Source organism: Vulpes vulpes, chromosome 4, assembly GCF_048418805.1.
Source record: "Vulpes vulpes isolate BD-2025 chromosome 4, VulVul3, whole genome shotgun sequence".
Taxonomy (NCBI): domain Eukaryota; kingdom Metazoa; phylum Chordata; class Mammalia; order Carnivora; family Canidae; genus Vulpes; species Vulpes vulpes.
Genome location: NC_132783.1, coordinates 49,211,717 through 49,224,278, shown reverse-complemented (window position 1 = coordinate 49,224,278; position 12,562 = coordinate 49,211,717). Strand labels below are relative to the sequence as shown.

General features: G+C 36.9%; 1 protein-coding gene across 3 annotated transcripts in view; it reads left to right on the top strand.

Moving 5' to 3' along the window:
* GRID2 (glutamate ionotropic receptor delta type subunit 2) overlaps positions 1–12,562 on the top strand; it is a 1,472,825-nt gene that overhangs the window by 1,125,754 nt on the left and 334,509 nt on the right. For all 3 annotated transcript variants that reach the window (XM_026015616.2, XM_072755651.1, XM_026015615.2), the window contains exon 10: positions 319–516. In XM_026015616.2, coding sequence (XP_025871401.1) covers positions 319–516 — 198 coding nt within the window. The remainder of the gene's footprint in view (positions 1–318; positions 517–12,562) is intronic.

The following is a 12,562-nucleotide window of genomic DNA, read 5'->3' as shown; positions in this document are numbered from 1 at the left end:
AATTTTATTATTAATGGATTATAGAATGGTCCGAGAGAGGCAAGAAAAATGAATTCATGGCCCCTAAATGTTTATAGTCATTTTCATCTAATTTTTGATACAGTAGTAATTAAATGAGAGTTGAAAAGAAATTCAGTGATAAAACATTGTTCAATATGATGACACATTAATAACGCATAAGTTATATTTCTAAATTAATTCTCTCAAGTTCAAAAGCAATTTTTAGGCTGTTTCTAAGCAAAACTCTTTGAAGAATTAATTTTTGCTTTTAGGGAGCACTATAGATTGACATCAAGGATTTCTCTTATTTCCATGTAGGAAGAACCTTTTGTAATGGTCTCTGAAAATGTCTTGGGTAAGCCGAAGAAATACCAGGGCTTCTCCATTGATGTTTTGGATGCCTTATCTAACTACCTGGGTTTTAACTATGAAATTTATGTTGCACCGGATCACAAGTATGGAAGCCCACAAGAAGATGGAACATGGAATGGCTTAGTAGGAGAACTAGTCTTTAAGGTAAGCATTTATCTATCTAACTATCTATCTATCTATCTATCTATCTATCTATCTATCCATCTGTCTCTCTACCTATCACACCTCCAGTAATTGAACTATAACTCTTGAAAGCTAATTTCATATAAAATATGTGTAAGGCAAAGCATCAGATGGTAATGTTGAATACAAAAGTTAGCAAAAGTTATAGCCAGTACTATTTTATAAACTTTGTGTAAAGAAAAACTGATGAGTAAAATAAAGCAAAATTTCAAAATATTTCTTATAATAAAAAAATATCTATAACAAGGTCTTGCCTTTGCCAAAGTTATACTCCAAACATTTTGCCTGTATATGATACACAATGAAGTCACGATGTAATTTAAAACACAATTCATATCATTTTCTTTTAAAAATGCAATGTTATTTCCAAAAAAATAATAAAATGCTGATCAATTAGGGACTAATCATTTAGTTTCAGGATCTAAGTAAGGTGTATCTATCCTTATTGATATATTTCTCTTTGTTCTTTAATTTTTCAGAGAGATGCTTATTCTCAATTTATCTTTATTTCTGTCAGTTTTTGCTTTTTTAAAAATCTCTCTTATTAGGTACAAACATATTTATTTGAAAAAATTTTTAAAGATTTTATTTATTTATTAATGACAGACACAGAGAGAGAGAGGCAGAGGCATAGGCAGAGGGAGAAGCAGGCTCCATGCAGGGAGCCCAATGTGGGACTGGATCCCTGGACCCCCAGGATCATGCCCCAAGCTAAAAGCAGACATGTAACCACTGAGCCACCCAGGCGTCCCAGTGCACACACATTTATAATTATTATGTCTTTGTGATGAATTTTTGAATAGTTGGGTTCAACTATTTATAATAGTTGGTTCAGGTTAAATTGGATTTATGTATGTCCCTTTTCCTCTCTGTTCTCTTTTTGCCTCTCTTTGGTTAAGTGAATATTTTTCATATTTGACTTTATTTCCTCTTTTGACGTTTACCATATCTCTTTGTATTTCTGTTCATGTGGTTAATATAGAGATTATAATATGTATTCTTAATTTATCACGTCCTATGTAGTTTAATATTATACGATTTCACATTTTTTAATAATAATTATTTTTATTGGTGTTCAATTTGCCAACATACAGAATAACACCCAGTGCTCATTCCGTCAAGTGCCCCCCTCAGTGCCCGTCACCCATTCACCCCCACCCCCCACCCTCCTCCCCTTCCACCACCCCTAGTTCGTTTCTTAGAGTTAGGAGTCTTTATGTTCTGTCTCCCTTTCTGATATTTCCTACCCACTTCTTCTCCCATCCCTTCTATTCCTTTTCACTATTATTTGTATTCCCCATGTGAATGAGAACATACAATGGTTGTACTTCTCTGATTGAATCACTTCACTCAGCATAATATAATACCCTCCAGTTTCATCCACATTGAAGCAAATGGTGGGTATTTGTCGTTTCTAATGGCTGAGTAATATTCCATTGTATACATAAACCACATCTTCTTTATCCATTCATCTTTCGATGGACACCGAGGCTCCTTCCACAGTTTGGCTATTGTGGACTTTGCTGCTATAAACATTGGGGTACAGGTGTCCCAGCGTTTCATTGCATCTGAATCTTTGGGGTAAATCCCCAGTAGTGCAATTGCTGGGTCGTAGGGCAGGTCTATTTTTAACTCTTTGAGGAACCTCCACACAATTTTCCAGAGTGGCTGCACCAGTTCACAATCCCACCAACAGTGTAAGAGGGTTCCCTTTTCTCCGCATCCTCTCCAACATTTGTGGTTTCCTGCCTTGTTAATTTTCCCCATTCTCACTGGTGTGAGGTGGTATCTCATTGTGGTTTGGATTTGTATTTCCCTGAGGGCAAGTGATGCAGAGCATCTTCTCATGTGCGTGTTGACCATGTCTATGTCTTCCTCTGTGAGATTTCTCTTCATGTCTTTTGCCCATTTCATGATTGGATTGTTTGTTTCTTTGGTGTTGAGTTTAATAAGTTCTTTATAGATCTTGGAAACTAGCCCTTTATCTGATACGTCATTTGAAAATATCTTCTCACATTCTGTAGGTTGTCTTTTAGTTTTGTTGACTGTATCCTTTGCTGTGAAAAAGCTTCTTATCTTGATGGAGTCCCAATAGTTCATTTTTGCTTTTGTTTCTTTTGCCTTCATGGATGTATCTTGCAAGAAGTTACTGTGGCTGAGTTCAAAAAGGGTGTTGCTTATGTTCTCCTCAAGGATTTTGATGGAATCTTGTCTCACATTTAGATCTTTCATCCATTTGGAGTTTATCTTTGTGTATGGTGAAAGAGAGTGGTGTAGTTTCATTCTTCTGCATGTGGATGTCCAATTTTCCCAGCACCATTTATTGAAGGGACTGTCTTTCTTCCAGTGGATAGTCTTTCCTCCTTTATCGAATATTAGTTGACAATAAAGTTGAGGGTCCACTTCTGGGTTCTCTATTCTGTTCCATTGATCTATGTGTCTGTTTTTGTGCCAGTGCCACACTGTCTTGATGACCACAGCTTTGTAGTACAACCTGAGATCTGGCATTGTGATGCCCCCAGATATGGTTTTCTTTTTTAAAATTCCCCTGGCTATTCAGGGTCTTTTCTGATTCCACACAAATCTTAAAATAATTTGTTCCAACTCTCTGAAGAAAGTCCATGGTATTTTGATAGGGATTGCATTAAACATGTAAATTGCCCTGGGTAACATTGACATTTTCACAATATTAATTCTGCCAATCCATGAGCATAGAATATTTTTCCATCTCTTTGTGTCTTCCTCAATTTCCTTCAGAAGTGTTCTATAGTTTTTAGGGTATAGATCCTTTACCTCTTCGGTTAGGTTTATTCCTAGGTATCTTATGGTTCTGGGTGCAATTGTAAATGGGATTGACTCCTTAATTTCTCTTTCTTCAGTGTCATTGTTAGTGTATAGAAATGCCACTGACTTCTGGGCATTGATTTTGTATCCTGCCACACTGCCAAATTGCTGTATGAGTTCTAGCAATCTTGGGGTGGAGGCTTTTGGGTTGTATATGTAGAGTATCATGTCATTGGTTTAGAGGGAGAGTTTGACTTCTTCTTTGCTAATTTGAATGCCTTTAATGTCTTTTTGTTGTCTGATTGCTGAGGTAGGACTTCCAGTACTTTGTTGAATAGCAGTGGTGAGAGTGGACATCCCTGTCTTGTTCCTGATCTTAGGGGAAAGGCTCCCAGTGCTTCCCCATTGAGAATGATATTTGCTGTGGGCTTTTCGTAGATGGCTTTTAAGATGTTGAGGAATGTTCCCTCTTTCCCTACTCTCTGAAGAGTTTTGATCAGGTATGGATGCTGTTCTCTGCATCTAATGAGAGGATCATATGGTTCTTGGTTTTTCTCTTGCTGATATGATGAATCACACTGATTGTTTTATGAGTGTTGAACCAGCCTTGTGTCCCAGGAATAAATCCTCCATGGTCCTGGTGAATAATTTTCTTAATGTACAGTTGGATCCTATGGCTAGTATCTTGTTGAGAATTTTTGCATCCATGTTCATCAGGGATATTGGTCTGTAATTCTCCTTTTTGGTGGGGTCTTTGTCTGGTTTTGGAATTAAGGTGATGCTTGCCTCATAGAACAAATTTGGAAGTACTCCATCTCTTTCTATCTTTCCAAACAGCTTTAGTAGAATAGGTATGGTTTCTTCTTTAAACGTTTGATAGAATTCCCCTGGGAAGCCATCTGGCCCTGGACTCTTATGTCTTGGGAGGTTTTTGATGACTGCTTCAATTTCCTCCCTGGTTATTGGCCTGTTCAGGTTTTCTATTTATTCCTGTTCCTGTTTTGGTAGTTTGTGGCTTTCCAGGAATGCGTCCATTTCTTCTAGATTGCCTAATTTATTGGCGTATAGGTGTTCATAATATGTTTTTAAAATCGTTTGTATTTCCTTGGTGTTGGTAGTGATCTCTCCTTTCTCATTCATGATTTTATTAATTTGAGGCTTCTCTCTCTTCTGTTTAATAAGGCTGGCTAATGGTTTATCTATCTTATTAATTCTTTAAAAGAAGCAACTCCTGATTTTGTTGATCTGTTCCACAGTTCTTCTGGTCTCGATTTCGTTGAGTTCTGCTCGAATTTTAATTAACTCTCTTCTTCTGCTGGGCATAGGATCTATCTGCTCTTTTTTCTCTAGCTCCTTTAGGTGTAAGGTTAGCTTTTGAATTTGAGTTCTTTCCAGTTTTTGGATGGCTGCTTGTATTGCCATGTATTTCCCCCTCAGGACTGCTTTTGCTGCATCCCAAAGATTTTGAACAGTTGTATCTTCATTATCATTAGTTTCCATGAATCTTTTTAATTCTTCCTTAATTTCCTGGTTGACCCTTTCATCTTTTAGCAGGATAGTCCATAACCTCCACGTGTTTAAAGTCCTTCCAAACTTCTTGTTGTGATTTAGTTCTAATTTCAAGGCATTATGGTCTGAGAATATGCAGGGGACAATCCCAATCTTTTGGTATCAGTTCAGACCCAATTTGTGACCCAGTATGTGGTCTATTCTGGAGAAAGTTTCATGTGCACTTGAGAAGACTGTGTATTCAGTTGAGTTTGGATGTAAAGTTCTGTAGATATCTGTGAAATCCATCTGGTCCAGTGTATCATTTAAAGCTCTCGTTTCTTTGGAGATGTTGTGTTTAGAAGACCTACTGAGTGTGGAAAGCGCTAGATTGAAGTCACCAAATATAAGTGTATTATGATCTAAGTATGCCTTAACTTTGATTATTAACTGATTGATATATTTGGCAGCTCCCACATTCGGAGCATATATATTGAGGATTGTTAAGTCCTCTTGTTGGATTGATCCTTTAAGTATGATATAGTGTCCCTCTTCATCTCTCACTACAGTCTTCGGGATAAATTTTAGCTTATCCGATATAAGGATGGCTACCCCTGCTTTCTTTTGAGGACCATTTGAATGGTAAATGGTTCTCCAAAGTTTTATGTTCAGGCTGTAGGTGTCCTTCTGTCTAAAATGAGTCTCTTGTAGGCAGAAAATAGATGGGTCCTGCTTTTTTATCCAGTCTGAAACCCTGCGCCTTTTGATGGGGTCATTAAGCCCGTTCACGTTCAGAGTTACTATTGAAAGATACGAGTTTAGTGTCATCATGATATCTATTCAGTCCTTGTTTTTGTGGATTGTTCCACTGAACTTCTTCTTAAAGGGGAATTTTAAGAGTCTCCCTTAAAATTTCTTGCAGAGCTGGTTTGGAGGTCACATATTCTTTCAGTTCCTGCCTGTCTTGGAAGCTCTTTATCTCTCCTTCCATTTTGAATGAGAGTCTTGCTGGATAAAGTATTCTTGGTTGCATGTTCTTCTCATTTAGGACCCTGAATATATCCTGCCAGCCCTTTCTGGCTTGCCAGGTCTCTGTGGAGAGGTCTGCTGTTACCCTAATACTCCTCCCCATAAAAGTCAGGGATTTCTTCTCTTGCTGCTTTAAGGATCTTCTCTATATCTTTGGAATTTGCAGGCTTCACTATTAAATGTCACGGTGTTGAACGGTTTTTATTGATTTTAGAGGTGTATCTCTCTATTTCCTGGATCTGAATGCCTGTTTCCCTTCCCAGATTCGGAAAGTTTTCAGCTACGATTTGTTCAAATACATATTCTGGCTCTCTGCCCCCTTTGGCGCCCTCGGGAACCCCAATTAAACGTAGGTTTTTCTTCCTCAGGCTGTCGTTTATTTCCCTTAATCTGTCTTCATGGTCTTTTAATTGTTTGTCTCTTTTTTCCTCAGTTTCCCTCTTTGCCATCAACTTGTCTTCTATGTCACTCACTCGTTCTTCCACCTCGTTAACCCTCGTCATTAGGACTTCTAGTTTGGATTGCATCTCATTCAATTGATTTTTAATTTCTGCCTGATTGGATCTAAATTCTGCAGTCATGAAGTCTCTTGAGTCCTTTATGCTTTTTTCTAGAGCCACCAGTAGCTGCATAATAGTGCTTCTGAATTGGCTTTCTGACACTGCATTGTAATCCAGATTTTGTAACTCTGTGGGAGAGAGGACTGTTTCTTTCTTTTGAGGTGAGGTTTTCCTTCTAGTCATTTTGCTCAGTGCAGAGTGACCAAAAACAAATTGTATTGGGAAAAGGAGAAAAAGAGAGGAGCGAAAGAAGGAAAGAAAAGAGAAAAAGATTATAAAAAAAGAGAGAAAAAGAAAAAAGGGAAAGAAAAAGAAAAGGGTGAGGGAAGCAAACAGAAATCAAAAAGAAAAAAAAAAAAAAAAAAAAAACCCACAGCGGAGTATCTTCTGATTCTGTATACTTTAAGTCCCTTGACTTCCCCTGGAACTGGTCCGTCTCGCTGGTCTTCTGGGGGAGGGGGGCCAGCTCTGCAGCCCTGGAGTCAGCCCCCGTAGTAGCTCCAGAGCTCTCTGTCTGCAGGGCCTGGAGGCTCCGGGTCGGGGCCACTGATCTGCTCAGCTCCAGGCAGGAGCGTCCTGGTTGTCCTGGGCCCTCCCGGCCTCTGCCTGTCCCGGGGGGAGGCCGGATCCTGGGCTGTGTCCCGGCGCCCTGTGCTCCGGAGCCTGAGCTATTGGATTCGAGCTCCCGCCCCGCAGCCCCCTCCAGAGGAGCCACCCCGGAGCCCCTCCGAGCTGCTCCGGTCCCGCGGAGCGTGCTGCAGCCCTTAGAGAGCTCAGCGCACTCTCCCTCCCGGGATGCAGGTGTCTGTTCCTGTCACAGGGAGCCTGAGGGCATCCCCGCCCTCCTGGGTCCTGCTCCAACTCCCTGCGAGCCCCTTTCTGCCCGGGAAGGTTGGTGCAGCTCCTGCTCCTCCGGGACGGGGCTCTCCTGTCCTGGGGACACTCGCCCCGGCCTCAGCCCGGCTCCTCGCGGGGCCCCTCCCCCTTGGAGGCCTTTTGTTTCTTTATTTCTTTTTCCCCATCTTCCTACCTGGATAGAAGCGGGAACTTCTCACTGTAGCATTCCAGCTGTTCTCGCTTTAAATCTCAGGCTGAATTCGTAGATTTTCAGGATGATTTGAAGGTTATCTATGTAATTTGGTGGGGACAGGTGATTTGGGGACCCTACTCTTCTGCCATTTCACATTTTTAAAGAGATATATACTTGTAACAATATGGTTTCATTTATACCATTCTATCCTTTATGCTAGTGTGATCATGATAATTATAATTTCAGAATTCCACAGTAAAATGTAATAATTTTTCAATTTAAATGTTCAATTGTCTTTTCTAGAGAGGGAAAAAAAAGGTTCTGGTATTTAACCATTTATCCACTATTTCTAAGGTTCTTCACTTATTTCTACATATTTGGGCTCTTACTTGCTATTATTTATTTCAGAAAAACTTTTGAAATGTCTTAAATTTTTTTACCTTAAAATGTCTTTATTGCCCTCAGTTTTGAGTGATATTCTTAGTGTGTATAAAACTCTGAGTTGACAGTTTTTCTTAATGTTCATCATTATAAAGATGTCTTTCTATTGCTTTTTGCAATATATTGTTTCTGATGGGAAGTTAGACGTCATTTGTACTTTTGTTTTTTTTTATGGTGTGGGGTGGTGTTCTTTACAATTTTTTTTTCATTTTTCATGTTTTAATGGGTAACTATGATGTACCTAGATATGATTTTCTTTGTATTTATACTCCTAGGGATTCACTAAGCTTCCAGGTTTTCTTTCACAAAGATACTAATAAGTGTTGCCAATTCTTTCTAGAATTACTGTTTTCTATCATTTTCCCTTTCTCCTCTCTCTTTAAGGCTCAGAGAATTCAAGGTAGACCTCTTAATATTGTCTCTGAGTCTCTGAGGTATTATTTAATTTCTTTAAATATTTTTATTCTTTTACATTAAATAATTTATCTTGATCTGCTTTCAAGTTTACTGATTCTTTCTTCTGCAATCTCCAATTTTCTGCTAAGTCCATGTACTAACATTTTTTTAAAATTTTAGGTAGCTTATTTTTCAGTTCTGAATATCATTTTTTACAAATAATTTCCATTTCTCTTATGAGAAATCTTTCTATTATGATCATCTTTTCTTGTAAATCCTTCATCATATTCATAATAGCTACTTTAAAGTCCTTGTCTGCTACAATTTCAAAATCTTTGCCATCTCCAGACAGATTTATGTTGACTGATGTTTCTATTAACCATAGATCACATTTTTTATAGTTCTTATTTCTGTTTTGTCATGTTTGATTGGATACTGACTATTGTGGTTCATACATTATTAAGACTTGAGATTATATCTCTGGGATTGCATGCTCCAAAGAGGACTGATTTTTGTTTTAGTAGGTAGTTACAGGTTTCCCCTGAATTTGTGGAGGTTTGGTTTTATATGTTGGTAAATCAGATCTTTTTTACTTTCTCTTAGTTTTTAGGGAAAATCAATTGGTTTTAGCAATCCTTATGTTCTTAAGCATAGCCTTCTGGAGTTTCTATGAAAAGCCTGTGGTTCTCATCAAACCCTTGTGACTTAAAGGGACTCAAAATTTTATCTCTATCTTCCCTGTCATAAGCAGTAATTATAATCTTTGTTCAGCTCTTTTAGTCTTCTGGTTGTTGCTTTCTGCTGATTTTTTAAAAAGTCATCCTCATGCATGTGCAGTTTAGGAGTCAACCAAGGACTTGAGGGATGCTTATTCACAAATTTTTGACTCATTCCTCCATGACTCCCTCCTTTCTGTGATTTCCCTTTTAATTCCTAGCCACCCTGGCTGCCTCAGACTCCATCTTCTGACACTTTAAGCTAATAAAACTCTGACTTTCTGTTTGAGCTCTAATACCACTTGTCACCTAAACTGAGGTGGGTCTTCACTGATAAGCCATATAAAAGTGGATGTCACCTTATGCAATTACCATTTTTCAAGGGTCCGATGCCTTTCAGTTTCTTCCTGCTTTTGGTTTTTCTACAGTCCTTTTAACTTGTGTGTTTTTAAATTTGTTTTTTGTTTGTTTGTTTGTTTTGTTTTTAAATTTGATACAGAATTTATAATTGTTATTATTTGTTGGGTTAATCCAGTAAAAACTATCTTAGCATTGCCAGAACTGAAATTATTTCTGAAATACTTAAAAGTATTCAGAAAGCTAATATATCTGAATAAGTTGCTTCCAAGAGATGGGGAAGAGAAAAAAAAATAAGGTTTTGAAGGCAGTGGCAGGAAAAATAATAATCCTATTTATATATCCATTAAAATCTTACTGAGTTTGCTTTATTTATTAAACCAATTACACATGAAATCTTATTTGAAAAACATATCAATATTTTCAGTAGGAAAAGGGAAATGATCAATTCTCATTACTCTTATTAAAACCATGAGAATTTATCTTGTATTCTTATATTAAAACCACAAACTCTCTGTATTCTGCTGTTGTTTCTGGGAAATCCTTCCTGATCTGAACCCAGATAAGCAATTATGTTAACACAAAAGGATAAAGAAAAGCACAGGCATTATAAAAAGACAGTATAAAAGTTGCCTTATAAAGATAACAGATAAAATTCTTAATGAGTTATTATGCTAAGAAACTTCATTTGCAAAATGCAAGTTAATGATATAAAAGCATTGTTAGAATTAGTCTAACGTTGATGCTGTTTTTAGACTTGTGGGCTTGTTCCAGTTAGTTACATTTTTAAGACTTGCTTTTTCCCCTTGAGGTGAGAAATACAATGTTAATGTGACAATTACTTACAACTATGACTTAAAAAAACACGCTTTAGGAATTTCTTATATAACAACCCCACATAAGCAATAGTATGCTAGTCTTCATTAACATTCAATTGGACTGTTTTTATTTGCATGGGAGAGCATGCCATTATTGTATGATAACTTAAGTTCAGTGCCATCCTTTCATAACGCAAAAAATTAGGCTTAAAGAGAGTAATTCACAACTGATTTTTAGCCAGAAAAATTATAAAACTCTGTTTACTGCAACTAGATTTTTATTTTATTCAAGAAGATATTTAGTCATTCTAAGTTTTGAGAAAATACTTAGATATTTCTCAAGCGTAGAGGAATAAGCCTATATAAAAGTTTGTAGGAGACAGCAAAGATAGGAAAAAAATCGAAAACGTGATAATTCAGTAAAATATCATAAAGTATTTTGGATAATCCAATAAGATTCATCATATTGAAACTTTCTTAGGCCTTATTTACCTCTGTAAAGCAAAGTAACACCATTGAAATGGCATAATAACGTTATGACAGAGCTCCAGAAAAATGAGCATATTATTGTTATATGTTTTCTGCTAGTGTAAGCATTTTTCATAATCTAAGTATGTTTTAAATAATAGGAAACAGAGTCGATCCGTAAGAAGCATGAGTTGAACTGCATAGGTCCACATAATTGTCTACCTTCATAAGAGAAAACTAAAATTAAAAGAATGTTTTCAGGAGTCTGTCATGATGAATATGGACAGACTACCACATTAAAAAAAGAGTCAAAGAAAAAATATGGAAAGTTTCTGAGTTTATTTGATTTTTCCAGGAGTGGCACTCATGCTTCAGAGTTGGATTTCTCTCATGTTAAAGAGTCTTCCCATTAAAACTACAAGTCAGGGGTTCAGGACATAACATAATTTTTAGAGAGGAAACTACAGCCAGATAGAGATTCCCTAAATATATATATGAAATCGATTTTTAAAATTAAGAATGTGAGATGCCTGGGTGACTCAACGGTTTGGCACCTGCCTTCGGCCCAGTGTGTGATCCTGGTGACCCGGGATCAAGTCCCACATCGGGCTCCCTGCATGGAGCCTGCTTCTTTCTCGGCCTGTGTCTCTGCCTCTCTCTTTCTGTGTCTCTCATGAATAAATAAAAATATTTAAAAAAAAAAGAATATGTGGTGTATATACACAATGGAATATTTCTCAGCTATAAAAAAAAAAAAAAAATGAGGGGCAGCCCAGGTGGTTCAGCGGTTTAGCACCACCTTCAGCCCAGAGCCTGATCCTGGAGACCCGGAGACCCAGGATCGAGTCCGGCTCCCTGCATGGAGTCTGCTTCTCCCTCTGCCTGTGTCTCTGCCTCTCTCTCTCTCTCTCTCTCAATCTGTCTCTCATGAATAAATAAATAAAAATATTTTAAAAATGAAATTATATCATTTGTGATAACATGGATGGGTCTACGGATATTATGCTAAGTGAAATAAGTCAGAGAAAGACAAGTATCATATGATTTCATTTATATGTGGAATCTAAAAAAACAAAACAAATGAACAAACAACAACAGCAACAAAAACTAAGAATCTGGCAAAGTCTCCTCTATTCTTCATCTGCCTTATTACTTTATAGCTTTCTGTAATTCATATGCTCTTAAAATTTATGAGAACTCAGGTCTGGCCAAAAGATGTTTCAATGTGAAGTAGAAAATTGAGAGACATGTTCTAATCAGAACAAGAGAAACTTTTAAGGGTGGGTTCATGTGACCAATAAATTATTTTCTTCTGGTTTAAAGGGGAAGAACAGAGTTGGGAATACCATATAGAACATTATATAGGAAAAAACAAGTATATAAAGTTTAGGATGAAAATATAAAAAATTAAGAAAATAGCTATATATTCTATTATTTAGGCTTATGCCTCACTTGAATTATATTAGAATACTTTTTTATGGAGCAAACTGATACAGGTAGCTTGACAGGAAGTAAATTTCCATATTCTCAATTTCTATAAGTAATCTTTCCTAAAAATGATCTACCTGAAAATATGACCCTGGTGTTTCTTATTTCCCTTATCCTTTATATAATCACCTTTCTCCTACTTTATAAAAGAAGACCATATCTTTCATGCATGCAAAATCTTTTTATGACATGTGGCTCTGGGTATAAATATTCTCTGATGCACCAAACTAAGGCACAATAGAAACACTGGTGTCACTACAATCCCTTTATAAGTCAGATGCTTTTCTCAAAAAAAAATTAAAAGCAACAGAAAGAAAGTAAAAGAATTTACTTATATTGTCAAATGTTAGATCACTAAAAAGAATTCTTTTGTTGAAGAGATCACAGTAACTTTCCACATATAGCAAGGAATGATTTCAAGGAATTGAATGG